The sequence below is a fragment of the Phodopus roborovskii genome, unplaced genomic scaffold, assembly GCF_943737965.1.
Source record: "Phodopus roborovskii unplaced genomic scaffold, PHOROB, whole genome shotgun sequence".
Taxonomy (NCBI): domain Eukaryota; kingdom Metazoa; phylum Chordata; class Mammalia; order Rodentia; family Cricetidae; genus Phodopus; species Phodopus roborovskii.
Window position 1 is genome coordinate 8937896 of NW_026126514.1, and position 23000 is coordinate 8960895.

The window sequence follows — 23000 nt, forward strand, 5'->3', positions numbered from 1 at the left end:
TTAATAAAAGATTCTTCTTTTGCATTGGATCGGGTCTCTTGGTGATTTTGAAGTTCAGAATTTGGTCACAACAGAAGTCACATAGGTAAATTTATCTCCAATTCTATGTGTTCATTATGATTTGCAAAGTATACATATCCATCAATTAGCAGATAAATATTTCATGAAATTTATCCGTTTCAAAATATGGAAATATGTTGCTCATGACTGCTATGGTGGAGGTTCAACCCAAACCCTCCTCCCCCATCTCCCTCCAGACCCTGCTGCATCTCAGAGAACCCACCAAATGATGGCCCTTCCTCCAGAGAGACTTAAGACCACTCCACATGGTATTTAAACAGACTCATGTTTTTTTGCTTTTTTTTTTTTTTTTTTTTTTTTCCAGTCTCTCTTTCCTGTCTCCTCTCTGGGGGTCTGGAAGGGCATCAGAGAGAGCTGTATCCATTAAACATGGGCTTTTTCTGCTTTGATTTGGTTCGGTCTGATTTGGATTGGTGCTCCTGGCCAGCCCACAGAGGGTCCTTCAGATGATGCCAGCACCTGCACCAGCTCCTGGGATTTCACCGTTGGTACCACTCTCCAGGCTTAAGTGGAGACCTCTTCAGGATGTTTGGTCTGTCCAGCAGCTGGGAACCTCCACCCTCCCATTTTTCAAGATATCCCAATGAATGACATATCTGCTCTCCTGTCTCACTCATTCACCCTTGACTCTTCGTACTACCTGATGGGAGATATCATTCTATCTATGTTTCTCATACTGGTTAATGAATAAAGCACTGTTGGCCAATAGGAAAGCTAGATAGGCGGGACTAGGAGACAGAGGAGGAAAGAGGAAGTAGTAGGGAGGTGTCAAGATGGAGAGTCTGGAGGGAATAGGATGCCAGCCGGCTGTCTTGTAAGAGGAGACCACGTTGAGATTAATAGAAATGGGTTAATAATTAGACAGAGCTAGCCAATAAGAAACTAGTACCTGGCCAACAGCATTTATATCAAATACAGAGTCTCAGTGTGTTAATTGGGGCTGGCGCAGTGGTGGGAGGAAAAACCTTACTCCTTACAACTACCAGGACACGTCTCCATTCCCTTCTTTCTGGCAGTTATCACCCTTCCCATGGCTAGCCCCATTCATCGGATCAATGATAACAATCTAGTTTTTCTCCTGCCTTCTGCGACTCCTCAAGGAGCAGGTGCCTGAGTTCTACAGAATGGCAGCTAACTGAGTACTTCTTCACTTAGCCACCTAGTGTGATCCCACTGACTTCTGCTCCTCCCTCCCCCACATTGTCCCTTGTCAGCAGGAAGAAGGCAGACATGAATCAGAGTCCATATACCTCAGGAGTCTTGATGTTAGGGTGGAAGCTCTACCCAAGCCCCTCCCCCATCTCTCTCCAAACCCTGCTGCATCTCAGAAAGCCCGCCAAATGATGGTCCCTTTCCTTGAGAGACTCAAGACCACTACACAGGGTATTTAAACTGTCCCCCAGAGAACAGATTCATGGTTTTTCCGATCTATCTATCCCGTCTTCTCTCTGGGGGGCTGGAAGGGCATCAGGGAGCACTGTATCCATTAAATGGGCCTTTTCTAATTTGGTTTGATTTGGTCTGATTTGGATTGCTGCATTGGTGGAGAGTCTTAGGGTGTAGAAAGATTTTAATGGGTACAATGCCTGCACTTGGGAGGCTGAAGGATTCCAAGATAGCCTGGGCTAAATAGTGAGATCTAGCTAGGCTGGGCTAAGAGAGAGACCTTGTCTCAAAGCAAGCAAGCTAGCAAAACTACATTTGGAAATAGTTCATGTGCCTTCCAGGGTGATGATTCATAAATTGGTATTGAAAAGGAATAACCAGTTTTGCTATAACTCTGAGAGGCTGTAGTTAAGTACTTTACTGGAAACTGATTGTTTCAGATGTCACAAAGTGAACGAAGGCTCTGAGACATCTTAAGAATGAATTTAGCCTTCTGAGGCTGCAGGTCTCCTGTTTCGAAGGACTAAAGTGCTTTCCCCTTGACCAGAGCATTTTTGTTTTTCTCAGAACAATTTGAATGAGGTTCCCAAAAATACAATGCCAAGTGCAAATTCTCAATTTATCACAGTACCACTGTTTTCTGGGTGTCCGGAACCAAGTTTTGCATAGGGAAAAAAAGGGTATCTTCTAAACAAAAGATGGATTAGGGATAGGTGTGAACTCTCCAGAGCTAGGCCAGGTGGAATACAGTGGGGATTAGGGCTAGTTGCTAACACTCTGGCACCAGGCCAGCAGGAATTCTTCAACACTGGATACTTAAATATACCTTTTCCAATGCTGATAGTGAACTCAGGGCTACACACAACACACACACACACACACACACACACACACACACACCATTCAACTGGATTTTGACTGCTGTTAAGTTCTCTGAGGTAGTCATATTGTTCAGAATATTTCTGAGACTGAAGGGACCATACCCTCACCCAGCCCCCTGCTTTGGCAGTCATGACAGGCTGCAGAAAAGTCCCAGTATGATGTAGGCCCCTGACTCAGTTAAAGGTGCTGAACTCCCGAGCTTGCCCTCCATGTTTCAAGGAACCGATCAGAAGTGCTATACAGAGTATATCAACTGCTCTGGGAGGGCCTCTAAGCTACAGCAACCATTCCTGCAGGTGCAGCTGACCAACACAGGACAAGTTGTCCAAGCTCAGAGGTGTACCAATCCTAAAACTGTTGCTATCCAACCAGTAGATCCGCCCAAGACACTCCCCTTGCTCTAGCCCAATATAGTCCCTGCCCCAATATATTGGACAGAGGACCCCAGTTAATACAGTTAACTCATTAATTAATTAAAGACTCTGCTTTTGCATCTGATCTGGTCTTTTGGTGATTTGGGGGTTCAGAGTTTGGGCACACCAAGGCCAGACCAGTATAATCTGTAATTCTGGCTACTCTGCCGGAGTCTGAGGTAGGAGGACTGCAAGTTCAAAGACTGCTTGGACTATAGAGCAAAGTTAAGATCATCCTGGGAAACTTAGTAAGACCCAATCTGGCCTGGATGGGGGGTAGGGGGGTGCTTGTTTGTTTGAGACAGGGTTTCCTGATGGGGAGCATGGCAGTGTGCAGGCAGATGTGGTGTTGGAGCTGAGAGTGCCACATCTTGCAGGCAACAGGAAGTTGACTGACAGTCACACTGAATGAAGCTTGAGAAAAGACACCTCAAAGCCCCACAGTGACACACTTCCTACAATAAGACCACACCTACTCCAACAAGATCGTATCTCCTGATACTGTCACTCCCTTTGGAGGCCATTTTCTTTTAAACCTAAAAAGTGGGAAAAGGAAGGGAACTGGGTAATTAGTTCAGTGGTAGAACATGTTTCCAAGGATGAGCCCGGCCCCTGGGTTCAGTCTCGGGTAGCACAAAAAGAAAAAACAAAGGCCAGGAGGTGGTGGTACATGTCCTTAATCCCAGCACTCAGGAGGCAGAGGCAGGGAGATCTCTGAGTTTGAGGCCAGTCTGATCTATAGATCTCGTTCCAGAACAGCTAGGGCTGTTACACAGAGAAATCCTGTTTTGAAAAAACAATTTTTTTTTTTTTTTTTTTGGTATTTTGGGAATTAGAAGAACAAGGCATGCTGTGGTTTGAAAGAGAATGCCTCTTTTGGGCTCATGTGTATTTGAACATTTGGTCCCCAGTTGCTGCTGATGTTTGGGACATTTTAGGTGGCTAGAGGAAGTATGATATTGGAGGTTGGCTTTGAGATAAAGAAACCTCAACTATTTCCAGTTTGCTCTCTCTAATTCCTGCTTTGCCATGGAAGATGTGAGCTCTCAGCTGTCTATTCCTGCCATGTGCTGCCATGCCTCCCTGACGTGATGGACCCTTTCTGTCTGCTGCTATAACCCAAAATAAACTTTCTTCTATAAGTTGCTTTGATCATGGTGTTTTGTCACAGCAACAGAAAAGTAACTAACACAAAGCAAAACTGTTCTGACACTTTAAGATTTCCTATAATCGAATTTATTCTGTAATTAATAGGAATTTTTGTTATTGTTTTTTGGGGTCTTTTTGTTTGTTTTTTGTGGTGGTGGGTTTGAGACAGGGTTTCTCTGTATAATAGCTCTTGGTGTCCTGGAACTCACTCTGTAGACCAGGCTGGCCTTGAACTCACAAAGACCTGCCTGCCTCTGCCTCCCAAGAGAGTTGGAAGTAAAAGCATGCACCACCACTGCCTGGCAGCTGATGTTATCTTGTAGATACAAGCTTCAGTAAAGCCACACCTCTCTTGGATCTACCCAATTCCCAGTACCTTCTGTTCCCAAAGACCATGCAGTGAGTAGCCAGCAAGTACAACTCAGAATGTAATTGCACCTCCATTAGCCCTTACTGGATCCTATGTGGCTTTTATTGTTTCTCTTTTTTAGGAGGTTGGAGTCTTGCTATTTTGCATCTCAAGCAAAACTCCTGCCTCAGTCTTCCCAGAAGTTGGAAGCACAGGTGAATGACATGTACTTTCCTTTCTCCTGCTGCTCTCTCTTCTTACTGTGACTTTCTTCCTTCCTTCTTTCTTTCTTTCCTTCCTTCCTTCATCCATTCATCCATCTATCTTTCTTTCTTCCTATTTTTCTAAGACAGGGTTTCTCTGTGTAGCCCTGGTTGTCTTGGAACTCACTCTGTAGACCAGGCAGGCCTCAAATTCAGAGATTCACCTTCCTTTGCCTACAGAGTGCTGGGATTAAAGGTGTGTGCCACCACTACCACCTAGCATCTGTCACTACTTCCTTAGAAGTCAAGCTAGTTGGAGGGCTAGAATGTATATGTAAAAGCAGTGAAGTTGCCTGGCAGTGTTTTGGGACCAGAATGGGTTATAAAAATTATTTTTTAAAAAGATGTATGTATTGATTTGTTATGCATACATCAATGTGCCTGCCAGAAGAGGGCACCACATCTCATTACAGATAGTTGTGAGCCACCCAAATTGAACCTGGTTCCTCTGGAACAACAGTCAGTGCTCTTAACTCCTGAGCCATCTCTCCAGCTCCCTGAAAATTATTTTTGAAGATATAACCTATTAAAGCAATTAAGTTTGTAATTAAACACTTTGAGTTTAACAGGTAACTTTTAATTTACAGGGTTTTTTTTTTTTTTTTTTTTTTCTTTTTCTTTGTTTTTTCTGGGGGAGGGGTAGATTTTTTTGAAACAAAATTTCTCTGTGTAGCTCTGTATGTCCTGGAACTTGCTCTGTAGATCAGTCAGGCTGGCTTCAAACTCAGAGATCTGTATGCCTCTGTCTCCTGAGTGCTGGGACTAAAAGCATGTGCCACCAATGCTCGGCTGACTATATAGTGCTTTATGTACACTGTGTTAGACCTGTGTAATTGACTGGTTTCTTGACTCAGACAAAAAGCCTCAAAAGATATCTGTTGGAGTATTTTCAACTTTGAACTAGTTCAAAGGCTCAAAGGTAACCTTTATTGGAGCTTAATCTTACAAAGATTAAAAGACAAAGACATTCATTTTGCTATCAATGATGTTACGTTTTAAGTGTTTTTCAATTCTGTTAAAGGATTAACAAACCTTGTGAACAGAATAGGCAAAATTAATAATTTTCTATTTAATTCTAATAAAATAAAATTTCATATTAAAAGTTAACTTTAAAATGCCTTAGAACTTTTTGTGTGGAATAATGGTAGTGGATATGTTCATCAAAATCTATAGAACTGTAGGCCACAAAGAATTAATTTTTACCATCTACACATCAACTAAGACAGCAGAGGAACTCAAGATGGAATGTAGGTTGTGATAAGAAAGTTCAAATATATTATAAATATATGATATTACTGTTTTGCCAGTGTGTAAAAGCAGGGGGCTAACCTAAATCATTGTGCAAAAATGCAATTAGGCATTGCAGGGCAAACAGAAGGGAATTTATTTTTTACATTCCAATCCCAGTTCTCCCTCCCTCCTCTTCTCCCAGTACCCTCACTCCCCCTCACCACCTCCCTTCTGCTCCTCGGAGAGGGTAAGGCCTCCCCTAGGAAGTCTACTAAGTCTGTCCTGTTATAACCCTGAGGCAGGACCAGGCCCCCTCCTCCCACACCTAGGCTGAGCAAGGTATCTCTCCATATAGAATAGGCTCTACTAAGTCAGTTTGTGCATTAGAGTTAGTTCTTGAACCCACTGCCAGTGGCCTCATATATTGTCCCAGCTGCACCATTGTCACCTTTGTTAAGGGAGGCTATTGGGTCTTATGTAGTAGGTTCCCCCTTTGTCAGACCTGAGTCAGTGACCTCTCACTAAGAGATAAAGGTTACTTGATTCTTTTTTAAATTTTAAATTAAATTAAACATCCAAATGAACACAGGATTTTATTTAGTTATGAGATCTGACTTACTCTTGAAAAGAAATCTACTCATTTATCTTTCAATAAAATAAGATTAAGTACTAATATTTATGTGATTTTGTTTGAGTTCTGAAGGATAAGTACAATCTAGAAAAGCAGTCATCTGGAAAAAACCAGAAATCATATCACCTGCTTCTTTAAACATTGTATGGCTTCCTTTTCTACATCAAAATCCCCCTCGGCTCTGTACTTCCACAGCTCATTATGATCCCATTATGACTGCATTGCTGTCTGGCTTCTGTTGACTTTCCTACCCATTCCCACCTGCCTTTGTGCTTTCTATGTATGCATGTGTGTGGTGGTGCTTATGATGCTGAACTGAGCTTAGGACTTAGTGTATGGTATATAACTAAATACTCCATCACTGAGCATATCCCAACCTTACCTTCACATTTATTGACTATACAACTATGATACTCCCTCTCCAAAAGAGTATATTTTACACATAAGCCATGTATAAAATGGTATATTTACAGGTACCCAACATACACCCTCGCATATACTTTATCATGTCTAAATTAATTATGATAACTAAAACAATGTAAACATTATGCAAATAGTTGCTTATAGCATTGTTTGGAGAATGACAATGGGAAGAAAAAGGCCTGTACATGTTAAGAGGTAGCACTTATAATAAAAAGCAGGTATGTAGACTGGAGAGATGGCTCAGATGTTAAGAGCACTTGCTCTTCTTGCAGATGATCAGGGTTCAGTTTCCAGCACCCACTTGGTGGATCAGAGATCCAAATCCTCTTCTGTAACCTGTGGCACTAGGCATGCACATGGTGTACATTCATATACACATTCAAAACACTCGTGTACATAAAATACAAACAAATAAATCTTTTTTGAAAAGCAGGTTCCTCCTTTAGATGAGATGAAATAAGCTCATGGTCACAAACAGCCATCATGAGGGCCCCAAAGGGACACAGGTTCTTCAGGTCTGTCATTTCCCTTCAGATCTAAGAACAAAGGAAGTCTCTGACTCTTAGAGATTTCTGAGATGGAGGAGTATATTCCACAAAACATGGCCTAGCTAGTCTACATGCTAGAAGTAAGGAAGGTACTGTTAAAGACGAGCTATGGGTCAGCAAGATGACTCAGTGGGGTAAAGGTACTTGCCACACAAGGCTAACACTTGAGTTTGATTCAAGAAATCCATGGTGAAAGAAAAGAACAGATTCCTGAAAGTTCTCCCTTGACCCCACGTGTATGTCATCACACACACACACACACACACACACACACTTAAAAAAGGCTAGATAGTATCCAATGCTATCTTGAGTCTTGGCAATGCACAGGAAAGGAATCATGACCTGCCTGTGTTTTCTTTGTTCTTTCTAATCCACTCTTCCATTTGTCACTGTGTTTGACGCTGCCAGAATGCAGACATTTACAGCTGCTTCAAAGGGTTCCCTTCTTTGCTAGTGTCTGACAGTTCTGGTCAATGGAAAGTACTGTCAGGGCAGCAGAAGACAATGAAGAATGGAGCTTCACCGAAGTTTCTGAAGGCCTCAAGTTCCTGTTGGGCAGGCCTCTCCTGTAGCTCCCACCAAGCAAATCAGAATTCCTCCCTGCCTGAGGACATTACCTCCTTGTTGCTCCCCTTTAACCTAATCTCCACATTTGTGAGCTGTTCCTTCAGAATCATCACCTGGTACCAGCCCTGAAATCTCAATGCCTATTCATTTCCTATTGATAGAAACAAAACACAAACCAAGTGGTTGTGGCACAATGCCTTTAATCCCAGCACTCAAGAGGCAAAGGCAGGCAGATCTCTGAGTTCGAGGCCTACCTGGTTTACAGAGTGAATTATAGGACAGTCAGGACTACACAGAGAAATCCTGTCTAGAATAAAGCAACAACAAGAAACAAAACATAAAACGGTGAGTAGAAGTACAACGTGGACTTCAGCAACACAAAACAGACAAGGAAGTCACAGCATGACTGGCACAAAGGATAGACTAAAGTATGTGTTTAATATTGTTGTCTTTTTTTTTTTTTTTTTTTCCTTTTTTGTCTGTGTTTCATGGCTTTCAAGATTGGGCCTTCTAGAAGCAGATGCTAGTAATAAAAACCCAGAGGCAGATATTGGGGTTAAAGCTGAAGATCAGAAAAGCAAAGCAGCCAGCCACTAGCTTTTACCTCTACCTCAGACCGAAATGGGAGATCCTGTCTCCACGAATCCAGATTGAATCTGACTGCATCTGTCTCCTCCTGTCCTCCTGTCTTATTTTCCTCTCTAGTGCTGAGATTAAAGGTGTGTCATCCCAAGTGCTGGGATCAAAATTGTGAGCTCTGTTTCTCTTTTAGACTGATTCCCACTCAAGTAGCCCAGGGTGGCCTTGAACTCACAGAAATCCATCTGCCCCTGTCTCCCAAGCACTGGGATTAAAAGTGTGACCACCACTGCCCATCTGCTTTGGCTAACTAGTGGCTTAGGTGTGTGTGTGTGTGTGTGTGTGTGTGTGTGTGTGTGTGTGTGTGTGTGTGTGTGTGTGTGGCTAACTAGTGGCTTAGCTCTGCATTCTGATCTACAGGCACGCTTTATTTGTTAGATCATAAACAAAATATCACCACACATGCTGAGATGGGGTTTTAGGCTCAAGGTATTCCCTTCCTCAAAAGAAAGGGAAGGAAAGCAGAAAAGCACAGAAGACATCAAATCGAAAGGCTTAGCTAGCAGGAAGCACCGGATGAGAAATGACCTTGCCCTTTCCTATCTGTTTACTTCCCAGATGCACTAGAACACCCAGGAGGTGTAATCTTGGGTAAGGCTACTCCCTGCAGGGAAGGCAGACTTTGACATCACAGCCTGCTGGACACTGTCAGCTGACAGGACTCAGAGCAGTTGGGCAGAAAGTCCTACCTGGAAGATTGGAGATCAGGCCTCTGCATGTACTCCAAACAAGCTTTACTCTCTGAGGCCCTTTTTCTTACTATGAGCCTGCCTACCATGAGGACTTTATGCAAAGGCTCTGTTCTCATGCCTGGACCTTGGTAAAGCCTCGTGGGTTTATTCAGTTTTGTATTCTAAGGCACTCCTGACTGAACCTATCTTGTAAGTTGCCAGAGTGACAGGCAGATGGTTTAAGGAAATAACGTTTTCACTTTAGGAAACTTGAGATACTAAGAAAGGAGGCAATACTGTATAGAGTTGGCAATGATACCACCACACAAAAAGACTCAAACACCCATGAGGATGCTTTTATGTTCTGAGGGAAAGGCTACCCTGAGATTTTATCTGAAGGATGTGATGTGTGACTTTGACAATTCAGTCTTCAGCTTTGTACGGTAGGCTCTCTTACCTCCAAAATGACTGCATTTTGTTACCATGACATCATCTGTAGTGTTGGCTTTGTAGATGAATACAGATACAATTAATCTACACACTGCATCAGCTGTTATGTAACCAGTAAGTTGATGTGGCTATTATTTATAATAATTTTTTTTTCTTAGAGATGGATTTTACTGTGTAGCCCGGCTGTCCTGTCCTGGAACTCTGCAGATCATCAGGCTGCTGGCCTTGAACTCACAGAGATCACTTGTCTTACTCCTGAGTGCTGGGATCAAAGGAGTGTGACACCACCACTCAGCTACAAGTTCTTTTATCTTTAAATCATGATCTGAACAGAGAATGAGGTCACCGAGTGCAGAAATAGACACAGTGGGTGCATACAGTAGACCCATCTCTGAATCTCTTCTCTATCAACTTACATCTTTTTATGCATTCAATAGACAAATTTAAACTTTACCAAGCTCTTACTGCCCCTTTTCTTGGAACTTTTGAATTAAATTTTATTATTTTATGTGTGTGTGTGTGTGTGTAACCATAGAATGCTCTGTTGAAAGTTAACTGACCCTCAAGTGTATGTTCAACTTTTTTTGGAAATGTACAAACCTTATCTCAGAGAGAGCAGATTTCCACTGGTAAACAAACCAGCAGGCAATTGTACTTCTGTTCTTTTAGGACTTTGGGAGCAAAGGTCCTTTACTTTAGTTTGTCAAGGGTGATGGATATGTGTCGTTTCTTTCTGGCACTAGAGTGCAATGTGCTGCATTAGGACCTGGGAACCTTCAGATCTAGTCCCTTAAACAAAATTTCCCAATATAGGACTTTGATCTTTTAAAGCAACAACAACACTCAATGACTTGATTTCTTTTCTTTTCTTTTTTCCTTCTATTTTTGGTTTTTTGAGATGGAGTATCTTTGTGTTGCCTTGGAGCCTGTCCTGGAACTAACTCTGTAGACCAGGCTGGCCTCGAACTCACAGAGATCCTCCTGCCTCTGCCCCCTAAGTGCTTGGACACATGCTCACTGGTTTTCACCAGTGAACACTATGAAGGAGAATACATTTTCACCTATGGGAACATTGTCAATACTCTCCATCTCTCACTTTTTCTCCATTCACTTTCAGAAATACCTGTGTAATCTTCAATGAGTAGAACAATTCTCCACGTCTGCTTTTCCACAGCAGATGATAGCACATAGCAGTTACAGTGTTGTTTTTCTCACAGTACGTATGTTTAAATTTATTTTCATTCATTATCTGCCATTAGGTGACTTAGTCTGGCTCATATACAAATATCAGGGTGATAATGTCCCTTATTCCAGAGAGCTGGTATGAAGTCAGATCATGTACCTGTGCACATTATCTAGGTATTTCAGACAATATGTGCATCATAGTAAGTAGTTACTATGTTTTAACTGTTATTCTAAATATGACTTCATAGTAACACTGATGATTTCTTAAAAAAATACCAAAGGAATAGCTTTTCTGATAATCATATTTCAAAATCATACTTTTAATATAAATTAAAAGCTTTTTATATAACTGTATACCTTCTCCTTTATAAAACCACATGTATAGCAATTGTTTCCAATTTAGTTTCCATATTTGAAGCTTTTTTTTTTTTTTTTGCAAAGGAGTAAATTCATTTGGGATTATGCATTTAATTTTTAAAATTACATGCCTTTATTTATTTACACACTCTCCTCTATCTCTCTTTCTGTCTGTCTCTCTGTCTGTCTCTCTCCCTCTCTCTCTCTCTCTCTCTCTCTCTCGCTCTCTCTCTCGTGTGTGTGTGTGTGTGTGTGTGTGTGTGTGTGTGTGTATGTGTGTGTAGGTCAGACTACCACTTGTGGGAATCAGTTCTGTCCTTCTACCCAGGTAATATTAAACTCAAGTCATCAGCCTTCATGGTGAATGCATTTATTCACTGCATTGTCCATTTACTTTCCAGCTCTACACCTTCCCTTTTGAAGTTAGAATTTGCATGCAGTAAATATTTGGTTTGTACTTTTTGACTGATCTGCCTGAAGACAATGGTAGAGATTAACTACCTTTCTAAGGAAGCTTTAAAACCTGTCCCACTGAGCAAAGGTGCCTTTAAGTGAGTCAGTTTCACATGGGCTCCTTTATAAAACATTAGTCCAACTAAAAGTCTCCATTAATTATTAAGCCCTTCTGTATTATCTGGCTAACTGACACTGCAGGTTGAGATCAGAGAGTGTTAATACCTGAAGCTGAGCCAGTACTGAGCCAGTACACCGAGGAGAAAATGTAGCTGCGGAAGAACTGAAAAGTACTGAAACTCTTCCTCATGTTCTACCGAAGAGAGTATCTCCTGTTTTGTTGGCATGTCTGCGACCTAACAAGCATTTTAACGCTTGTTTAGGATTCCTGGTGTCTTGTTTAATCATGGTGGAAATTAGTGCTCAAAGAATCCTTCTTTTGGTTATTTCTCTGGCCAAGTGTCTGGAAGGTACGAGGCTGCTGGCACACCTCAAAAAGTGTGGTGACTTGGAATGTGAAAGTAAGTTTTCTTCTTCGTTTTTTACACTGAGTTCTAAAATCACATTAAATGTTACTGTGAACTTGTATGATGAAATCAGCAATAACAATATTGAGAAATAGTTAAATTATAAACTATAGTTTGATATGAAAAAGGAATTCTAGAAGCAAAACATTTTGTGACAGCGTTATTATAAATTTAGCATAGAAGACAAAATAAGACTGTTATAGAAATATGTCAGAAATGGTATTAATCCATGTATCAAAAGCTAAACAGATTCTAAAACTTTTACTGTTTTTTTAAAAAGATAATTGGGTTGTTTAAGAAGATATCAGTTTGATAATTCACTATTTATGAAATTTCTACATTTCAGTTCCTGTTTCACAATCAGGACTTGCTGATTCTCATGAGTTTCCCCCAAAATTGTTTTTATTTCAAACATCATGATTTAGTTGTTTATATTTTATCAAGTGCTAATCATTTGTGTTATTATATAAAAATGCTAAATGTTCCAATATAGATATACATGATTTATAACATACAGTATTAAATTCTCTTACATTTCTGTGATGAGAAATTAATTTCTACTTTGTTGTTGAAGAACTCATACTTAAAATTTTTATTTTGTGTATGGGTATTTTGCCCACAGGTAGGTTTGCATGTATGTATGTATGCATATATTATACAACATATGTGCCTAGTGCTCACAGAATCCAAAAGAGGGCATGGGATTCCTGGCACTTGATAACATATAGTTCTGAGCTGCCATGTGGTGCTGAGAACTGAACCTGAGTCCTCTGCAAGAGCAGTAAGTACTCCTAACCACTCATCATCTCTCCAGCTCCAAGAACTTAATTTTTTCCTTATCCACATGATGATGCAGAATAATTTTATCCTGCTGAGTATGGTGGCACACAGCTTTAGTCCCAGCACTCAGGAGGCAGAGGCAAGCGGGTCTCTAGCCCCAGGCCAGCTTGATCTACATAATGAGTTCTTCATTTTAAAATAAAAGAATAACAAAAACAGAAAAAGAAAATATTGTATCTTCATCTTAGATGTTGAAAATAAGTTCTATCTTACCCACATGAAAGCTATTTCTAATTTTGCAAAATGTAAATTAAAACACAACGTGTAATCCTATAAAACAAACAAACAAAAAATGCTAACAGATAATGTACGAAAGGTTTACTTACCTCTATTCTATGTGTATTAGTGTTTTGCGTGCATGCATGTAAAGGAACTGGGTGTGTATGTGGTGTCCTCAGAGGCCAGAGAAGGTTCTGAATTCACTGACTGGAGTCATAGATGGCCACAAGCCACAAGCCACAATTTGGGTGCTGGGAATTGAACCCAGATGCTCTAGGAGAGTGCTCCCATGTTCTCAGCCATCTCTCCAACCCTGGTAATGTTTTTTATTCAAGACACGGTTTCTTTGTGTAGCCTTGACTGTCCTGGAACTCACTCTGTAGGCCAGTCTGGCCTCAAACTCAGAGATCCACCTGTCTCTGCCTCCCAAGTGCTGGGATTAAAGGCCTGTACCACTACCGCCTGACCTCGGGTAGTAATATTTTTATAAATAAAAATTTTTGTAATCTTTCTCAGAAGTCATTTGAAATGTGTTTACTACAACTCTCTCCTTCTTTCCTTTCTTTATTTTTTCTTTCTTTTTTTTTTTTTTTTTTTTTTTTTTTTTTTTTTTTTTGGAGACAGTTTTTCTACATAGTCCTGGGTGTCCTGGAACTCTCTGTGTACATCAGGTTGGCCTTAAACTCATAGAGATCTGCCTCCCAAGTTGCTGGGATGAAAGGGGTTATGCCACCAGTCCCTCTGTTTTAAAGTTTTAAAGAAAATTCTTCTTAAAAATTTATCCATATCATTTTATGTGTGAATGTTTTGTCCGTATGTATTTCTGCGAACCACTTGCATGCCTGATGCTGGCAGAGGTCAGAGGAGGGCGTGGAACCCCCTGGAACTGGTGTTACAGAGCGTTGTGAACCACCACATGAGTGTGGGGCCATCCATCTGAACAGGCACAACCCTCCAGTGGCCACACCCCTGAAAAAATGACTCTCTTCCTTCAGAAGCCATGGACTCAGTAGCTCCTCAACTAGCAGTGGGTGCTTGTGAGTCCATCTCTGATATGTTTGGGGATGTCAATGGCTTGATCTTGTACAGGTCTTTGGCAGACAAGTGACTTTGCAAAAGATGATTAGTTTAAATGTAAAAATTTCACAAGTGATATTTTTATGCACAATTTTTTTCTTAAGCTTTTGGAAAACCATGGTACTTTATAGTGACAATCCCACTTAGCATTATATCAGCACTTTAATATCTTTTGAGTAGAATGGAAATTCAAACTCATAATAATTTATAAGGCTATTTAGACTCTTGTTGAAGGACTTAATCAGTATGCTTTTAAATTTTACACATTAGTACCGTAATAGTTATATGATATTATGTGACACCGATAGGCTGAATCAAGCATTTGTGATATACTTAGAGTTATTGAGGGCCTACTATGTCTCCAGGGTATGTTTTTAATACAATGTGTCTTAAAAGCAACAAAGCGCAATGTCAGCAGTTTCTTACTCTGTAGGAATATTTACTTTATTTAGTAATGACAAAACAGATCAAGGGGAAACAATAGTGATATAAAATTGTAAGGATAGCAGGTAATGCTACAATTCAGACTCAGAGAGGAAGCAAGGTATGAGTTAAGCAAGAAGAGAGATGTGCTTTTTTCTGGACTGAGGGAAGATAGACACTTAGGATAAGGAAGATGATGTTGCAGTGAAAAAAAAAATCTCAAGGCAGATCTAGCCAACCAGAGCCTTAGCTAGTCCCTTAAGCCTTAGCTAAGGGCTCAATTGTTAGAATGAAATGGGGTTGTTCACCTTATAGATGTGCACTGAGGATGATTTAACAGAATGAAAATATAATGCTTAGGAATGTAAAGATACCAGAAAGAAAGCTAACGTCCTACACTTTGAAGAACAGTGGTGACTACTCCTCTGGGAACAACATCTTTGCAAGCTGGAGTGTAGCCCTGAATTTGTGCAAACAGGAGAGATTGCTTAAAATAGGGAAGAACATAGGCTTCAGAGATGCATCTGTAGCTGAGAGTGCTTACAGCTCTTGCAGAGGATGAGGGTTCAGTTCTTAGCCCCCTCATGGACGCTTACAACTACCTATAAATCCCATTCTTGTGGATCTAGTACCCTCTCTGGCCTTTGTGAGCACCAGACACACACATATGGTGCAGAGACATACATGCAAGCAAAACGCTCAAACATATAAAATGAAATATAAATATTTCTAAGACATAAAACACAGTAAGGAAGCAAGAGCCTGTGTGATGATCAGCAGGTAAAGGCATTTGCTGCCACACCTGACAACCTGAGTTTGACAACCAGGATCCACAAGACATAAGGAGAGGACAGACTCCCAAAAGTTGTATCCTGACCTCTACATGTACACAGGTGCGAGCCTGTGCCAAAAAATCTGGGCTTGAATCTGTGTGTAGTGAAAAGTTTACTTTGGTTTTTGAGATCATAACCAATATCAGTAAATTATCTTTTCAAACTTTATTATTATTGTTGTTGTTATTATTCTTATTACAGAACTAGCCTGTAGTAGTTTGAATGTAATTGTCCCTCATAAGCTCATAAAAAGTGGCACTATTAGGAGATTCCACTTTGTTGGAGTAGGTATGGCCTTATTGGCAGAGTGTGTCATTGTGGGGGTGACTTTGAGGTTTCTTATGCCTAAGATACCACCTAGTGTCACAGACACTTCCTGTTAACCTTCTGATAAAGATGCAGCCAGCACCATGTCTGCCTGCATGCCACCATGCCCCCCACCATGATGATAATGGACTGAACCTCTGAACTGTAAGCCACCCCAATTAAATGTTTTTCTTATAAGAGTTGCTGTGGTCATGGTACCTCTTCACAGCAATAGAAATCCTAACTAAGACATATCCTAAACTCTTGAAATCCTCCTGCCTCAGCTTCATGAGTTCTAGGATTGCAAGTGTAAATTATTAGGACCAGCTATCATTTCACAACTTAAAGGATGAGCTGGATGATGGTGGTGCATGCCTTTAATCCCAGCACTTGGGAAACAGAGGCAGGAGGATCTCTGTGAGTTTGAGGCCAGCCTGGTCTACAGAGCTGGTTCCAGGACTGCCAGAGCTGTTACACAAAGAAACCCTGTCTGGAAAACCCAAAAACCAAAACCCAAACCAAAAACAAATAATCAACCAAATTCTAAAACCAACACCAAAAAACAAAACTTAAAGGACAGATTGAAGGAAGGCAAAATGGATGGAAGAGTTAAGTCTAGTGGCATGTATCTATAATCTCAGCACTTAGGAGAAGTGGAAGCAGGAAAATTTTAAGTTTGAGGTCAGTGTAGGACGCATAGCAAGACCTTGTCTATAAACAGGTAAATGAGAAAAGCAATAACATTTTATTTTATTTGTTTTTTTCAAGACAGGGTTTCTCTGTGTAACTTTGGAGCCTATCCTGGCATTCTCTCTGTAGCCCAAGCTGGCCACGAACTCACAAAGATCTGCCTGCCTCTGCCTCCCGAGTGCTGGGATTTAAGGCGTGTGCCACCACTGCCTGGCTGCAATAACATTTTAAAGTGTGTGCTTTTCTTTATGTTTCTATATAGCTTTAATCAGCAGAGTCTTAGCCCTGAGAGATCACACAGGACCTGACTGCCGGTACCTGAACTTCACTGAGGGCGAAGAGATATCTGTTTATGTTAAACTTGCAGGAGAGAGAGAAGATCTGTGGGCAGGAAGCGTAAGTATCTAGTTTTAAGAACTGAATGCAGAATAAATAGACAACCTGCACAAGGATACTCAATGTGAATCTTTAAAGGAACTCTTACTGCTGTATAAATATTAAACCCTCATCATATTTAAGCAAGCAAGCAAACAAAAAATGATCACATGCATGCCTCAACCAGGCATCCAGGTACTTGGTACAAGGCCAGCCTGGTCCACCCAGAGCTTAAAAAAAAAAAAATCACAAAAAATTTTGTAAAAAAATGTAAAATTTCTGTAAAAGAAGTGTTTGGAAAATCAGCTTGAGACAAAGGACTAAAGGGGTGCCTTGAAATTATTTTTACATAAAATGCAGTTTTAAGCTTAGCGTTTGTATTTACTTAGAAGGTCTTTAGGAGTACTGACTTGTATAATGGCAACCACACTGACTTTCTGTGCTGTCAGTGACCAAGTCTGAGAAGGACTGAGAAGTTAGTTGATCAGATTTCAAAGTATGTCTGTCTGCAGACAGGACTGAAGTGTGTTGGAGAGGTCAGCAAACGTCTGGTACTCTAGGGAAGAAAGGTATATAAGATTTCATGGAAAACAAAAGAATAACTGAGAGATCCTTTTATTTGGCCAAACTGAAAGCAGCCTAAACTATCTCTGAGGACAATAATTAATGTTTTTGGTTGAAAAGATTTATATTTCTGATGTGTATTATGTTTTGTAATAACGGCATGCTATGATAGATGAGTTTACTTCCAAGCTCAACAGACATGACCAATCTGATAGTCTTACATAGTTCCCATGTTGTGTATGTATTAGGTTCTTCCCCAATGCAGTTTCTATGATCGCTGTCTGAAAGAGACAGTTTCTCGTAACCCAGGCTATCCATAAACTCCCAACGTAGTTGAGGATGAGCCTGAATGCCAGATCCCCTCCGTGTGGCTGTTGTTGGTGTACAACATCGTACCATCTGAGGGCATAGACTGTATCTGAAACCTTCCTCTTCACACCAGGGCATGTGTAACTTACCTCTGCCACTGGCCAGATTTGCTTTCTGCTCTACAGCTTCCAGGACTCATTACTGCTTAGAATAGCTTTAAAAAATCAGTTTGTGATTTGAATGCATCACTGAAATCTGATGGGGGTTTAAGAAAATGACATAGTGTAAGTTATAAGAGGCAAATAAAACAACCTTTTTTGTTTGTTTACTAAGTATGAAAATAATAATTCTACACAAAATGGTATTTAATGGATAAAACTCTGTGTGAAGTCTCAGTTGCTTTTGGTTTGGTACATTAAATGTTTAGTCTAATTGTTTCTCTGCTTTTTTGCTAAGATGAAGTAGAGATGGATAGTCTGTACTTATATTTCCCAATAGTGTATGGACTGTGTAATGCATATTGCTAGTACTATGTATTATAAATGAAGACTAACAGGGGAGCTAGAACATGTGAAGGTGTGAGATCAGAAGACAGAAAACATCTGTGAAACTTTAACAGGCATAGAAGGATTGTGAGTGATTGGGTGGTGACTTCACTCTTGGGGGACATTGCTACATGTGCTTGAACTTGGCCAAGAGAATCTGTCACCAGGCTAGCCCAGAAAAACCAAAAGGAGCCATAAGGAACTGCATCCTCCCTTGTGGACACATGGACCTTAACTACCTCATGAAATCCATCTCTGGCTTCCAGGAGTTTAAATCCATTTCTTGAATGGGACACATTGAAAATTCCCAGTTTGTCACATCCTCTGCAATATTCCTTAGTTGTCACCTGAATCGTTACTTTTCGATATCTCAGATAGAAAAGTGTAAATCTGCAGAACCTGGGCAAAGAAGGTCCTTAGAAAATAAGGGAAGGCTTGGGCTGGAACAATGGCCAGGGGTTAACACCCACTTCATACAATTCCAGAGGACATGGGTTTGCTTCCTAGTGTCCACATGGCAGCTCACAACTGTCTATAACTTCTAGGGGATCTGATGGCCTCTTCTGGATCCCACAGTTACTACAGGCAAAATACCCATACATATAAAATAAAAACACATAAATTTTAAAACAAAACAAAAAACCAAAAACGGAGAGAAGGAGAACAAGATGAACAGGAGTAGATAGTACAGTTCTCATACTGGAGCTTGTGACAGTGCCATTTTAAAGTGTAGGTAATTAGGCCCTTAAGTTAATATTATTCCATCAAATAACAAAACAAACAAACAAACAAGGCCTGGGTCATGTTCTTTTGGTTGTTGTTTGTTTGTTTACATTGGAACATGAACCCAGGGCCCCATGCATGCTAAGCAAACATTCTACCTCTTCACTGTATCCCCAGACCCCACTCATGATTTTTAGATAGCATTTAATAGCCAATTAATATTTTGTGGTTTAATGTAACTCAAAGCCAAAGTCACAGGGCAAAATGAGTCTCAATAGTTATTACTGCTTCAATCACTTTTTTCCTTTATAATCTTTATTCTTTGTTTTGATAGAAAGGAAAAGACTTTGGGTTTTTTCCCAGAGATGCAGTCCAGATTGAAGAGGTGTTCATATCTGAGGAAGTCGAAATGTCAACTAAAGTGAGTAAACTCATTCTCAGCTATTAATTGAATTAAAAATTTCTTGGCAAAAATGGCTTCCTTGGAATAAATGTTCATCGGTTGTATACCTCATTTAGTGACTGTAAGCAATAATCATTATCTTGTTCTTGGCATGGTTTGGATATGTGAATACAATTAGATAAAATAGGATGGCTGACAGTTAAAGACTTTGGGTTCTGAGCAATTAACAGACAATAGAGTACAGTGGTTTAAAGAGTGAATTCTGGAGACATGGCTCTGGGCCAGAGGACCCAGGTTCAGTTCTCAGCACCGACATGACAGCTCACACTTGTCCGTTACAGGGGACCTGACACCCTCACACCAATGAACATAAAATAAAAGAAATTATATATATATACATATATACATATATATGTATATATTTCTCCAGAGACACAACATACTTCAAATCAAATATATAATTAAGGAAAAGGATATGTAAAAAAGGAAATATATAAATATATAACAATAAATAAATATATAAAAAATAAAAGGACTAAAAGAGTGATATTTAAAATATATAATTTTGATTTTCCAATTTATTTATCTTATTTTACGTATCGATCCTAGTTCCCTCTCCCTCCTTCCCTCCCATGCCCCCGAACCCCCCCCTTCCTGTCTCATTCCCCATCCACTCCTCAGAGAGGGTGATGCCTTGGAGGGATCATCAAAATCTGTCACTGACTTGCCAATTTAATTCAGATTCCAGGTTTTACCATGAGTAAGGGCATCATGAAATAAGACTGTTTGCTTCCACAAAATCTATTGTTGGCACAAGGATTAGCTGTGTACTTCCTTCCGGATACTTGGCCTTGTCACTTCTGTCTCTTTATGGTATCTATAGCACATTCTTGCTCTGTATTCACAATCTTGTAGGCTTTCTTCCAAGGTGTCACCATCTATTTTTCACTTTTTTAAAAATTACTGTGCTTTATGTGCATGGTGAGGGAAGAGTCATTGCCATGGGCCAACTTTGAGGGGTCGATTCTCTCCTTCAGCAGCACCCGCTCCCCTGGTAATGTTAAGCTTTTATCCATTCACACTGACCTCACAGCCTAATCACTTACCATGAAGATCTATCTCCTGACTGTTGCAATTAGTTTCCTATATGTGCTTTTTGGGGAACACATCTAGGTTATATAACCCATGCCCTGAAATGACCGCACAAATGGATGCATTCACTTAGTACACTCTTAGGAGGTGCCAGATTTTGTATATGCTTTCTCATAACTTATTTGTGGAATATACTCAAAGCATTAATAATCTATGACTCTCAATTATTTGGTAACAAATAAAGCATACTCTAAGACTTTTCATTTAAGTTTATATCATTAATCCTTGGAAGTCAGTTTTGTTTTGTTTTGTTTTCCAAGACAAGGTTTCTATGTAGCTTTGAGTCTCTCCTGGAACTTGTTCTGTAGACTAGGTTGGCCTTGAACTCCCAGAGATCCTTCTGTGCCCCCTCCTTCCCTCAGTGCTGGGATTAAAGGTATGTGCCACGACTGCCTGGCAGGGAGTCATTTGTGATTCCTGTGTTTGAGATTAGGGGACCTGATTTTAGGTTTTGCTCCAGGGTTATCCTTTTACTTTATTTTTGAAACAGTCTTCTTATTTATTTGTCTGTGAGAGTGTATGCCACATGTTCGTGTACCCAGGGAGGCAGGAAGAAGATATTGGATTCCCTAGAACTGTTGTTAAAGGCAGTGAGTGAACCACCTGCTGTATGTCCTGAAAACCTAGCTAAGCTTTCTTTCTTTCTGTCTTTCTTTCTTTGTGTTCTGTCTCTGCATGTGTCCCTGCAGGTCAGAAGAGGACACCAGATCTCATTACAGATAGTTGTGAGCCACCATGTGGTTGCTGGGTATTGAACTGAGGTCCTCTGGAAGAACAGTCAATGCTCTTAATCTCTGAGCCATGTCTCCAGCCTGTTGTTTTTTTTTTTTTTTTTTTTGTTTGTTTTGTTTTGTTTTTTTGTTTTTGTTTTTAATTGTCAAAGGGTTTGACTAGCCTATATTTGTGTCTTTATTTCTTAAACTTTTTTTAAAGGATTTTTAAAATTTATTTATTTTATATAACCAAGTCCATTTAAATGAAAATAAACATTTATAGACAATATTTGGGAATTTGGGCGTCGTTCTTTCCAAACTACTTCCTGCTGGTAAGGGGCACTGTCATGGGGGATTCTAAGAAGATGCAGAAATCCTGGCTGTAGTCTGTAAGGCTGCTTTGTCCAGCTGTTTTGAATGTAGGATCACCTGGTACTCTGTTTCAGGCGGTCTGGCTTGATCAAACCACATTAGTCTGGAAAGAATCCACATCTTTTCATTTTCTGTGGAAACAAAAATAGAAATCCTTTTCCCCAGTAACTTGCCCTTGAACTTAAATTTTGGAATCAAAGCATTTTTTATTTAATTTATTATTTTACATGTCGATCCCAGTTCCCTCTCCCTCCCTCCCTCCTTCCCTCCCTTTTACCCTCTCTGCCCTCTTACAAGCACTCTAACCACCCTCCCTCCCATCCCCCACCCCAATTCCATATGTAGGGGAATGCCATCCAGTTGGGGTCATGTAGATCTGACAGGTCATGTGAAGTAGGGACTAGGGCTTCTCTCCTGTCTCTAGATTAAGGCAGTTATCCCTCCATGGGGGATGTGTTAGCAAGGTCCTTTTGTGCACCAGGGATACATTCTGGCTCCACTGTCTGAGGTCCCTTAGTCTGCTCAGTCCTTCTGGCTGAGACCCATATTCAGGGGGGCCTGAGTCAGTCCCATGCTGGCTTCCCAGCTATCTGGTGGCTCCCAGGAGTCTGGTGGCTCCTTAGCTCCTCCTTGTTCAGGTAAGCTGTCTGTATGTGTTTCTGCTGCCTGGTCTTGTCCTCTCCATCAGCATCTGGGTTCTACTTCGACTCAGTGTTTATGTATGGGTGTTTGATCCTGTTTCCAACAGAGATTAGTTGAGGGCTCCATGGATAATTTAGTTGTTGATCTCTCTCTCCGGGAAGGGCATTTATGGTAGCCTTTCCACAGAAGCTCAAATTGTTAGTTGGAGTCAGTCTTGTAGTTCTCTAGACCTTTCTTTGTGTTCAATTTTATCTTCAAACCAATATTGGCTCCCTCTTTCATGTTCTCTCTCTCTGTCTCTCTCTCTCTCCTGTCTTCTATTCCAAACCGGGCTCAATCTTCCTGGTCGCATGTGTTTTCCTTTCCTCCCCCTCATTTTCTCCTACTTCTCTCTCCATTCGCTGCCCCCCCCCCCCCGTGCTCTGGGGGACTTGTCCCTTCCCCCTTCTGTGAGGGACTTTATATGAATCTCTTAGAATACACCTTGTATCCTAGTTCCTCTGGTGGTGTGAATTATAGGCTGGTGATCCTTTGCTCTGTGCCTAAAATCCATATATGAGTGAGTACATACTGTGTTCCTCTTTTTGTGACTGGGTTACCTCATTCAGGA

The 23000-nt window shown here is 40.6% G+C and overlaps 1 protein-coding gene across 1 annotated transcript in view; it reads left to right on the forward strand.

Annotated features, from left to right (window-relative positions):
• Positions 1 to 11977: 11977 nt before the first annotated feature.
• Positions 11978 to 23000, forward strand: part of Mia2 (MIA SH3 domain ER export factor 2) — a 69713-nt gene continuing 58690 nt past the window's right edge. Inside the window, exons 1-3 of the mRNA XM_051195894.1 lie at positions 11978 to 12198; positions 16855 to 16988; positions 19443 to 19529. Of these exons, the coding sequence (XP_051051851.1) occupies positions 12084 to 12198; positions 16855 to 16988; positions 19443 to 19529 (336 nt within the window). The 5' untranslated portion in view covers positions 11978 to 12083. The remainder of the gene's footprint in view (positions 12199 to 16854; positions 16989 to 19442; positions 19530 to 23000) is intronic.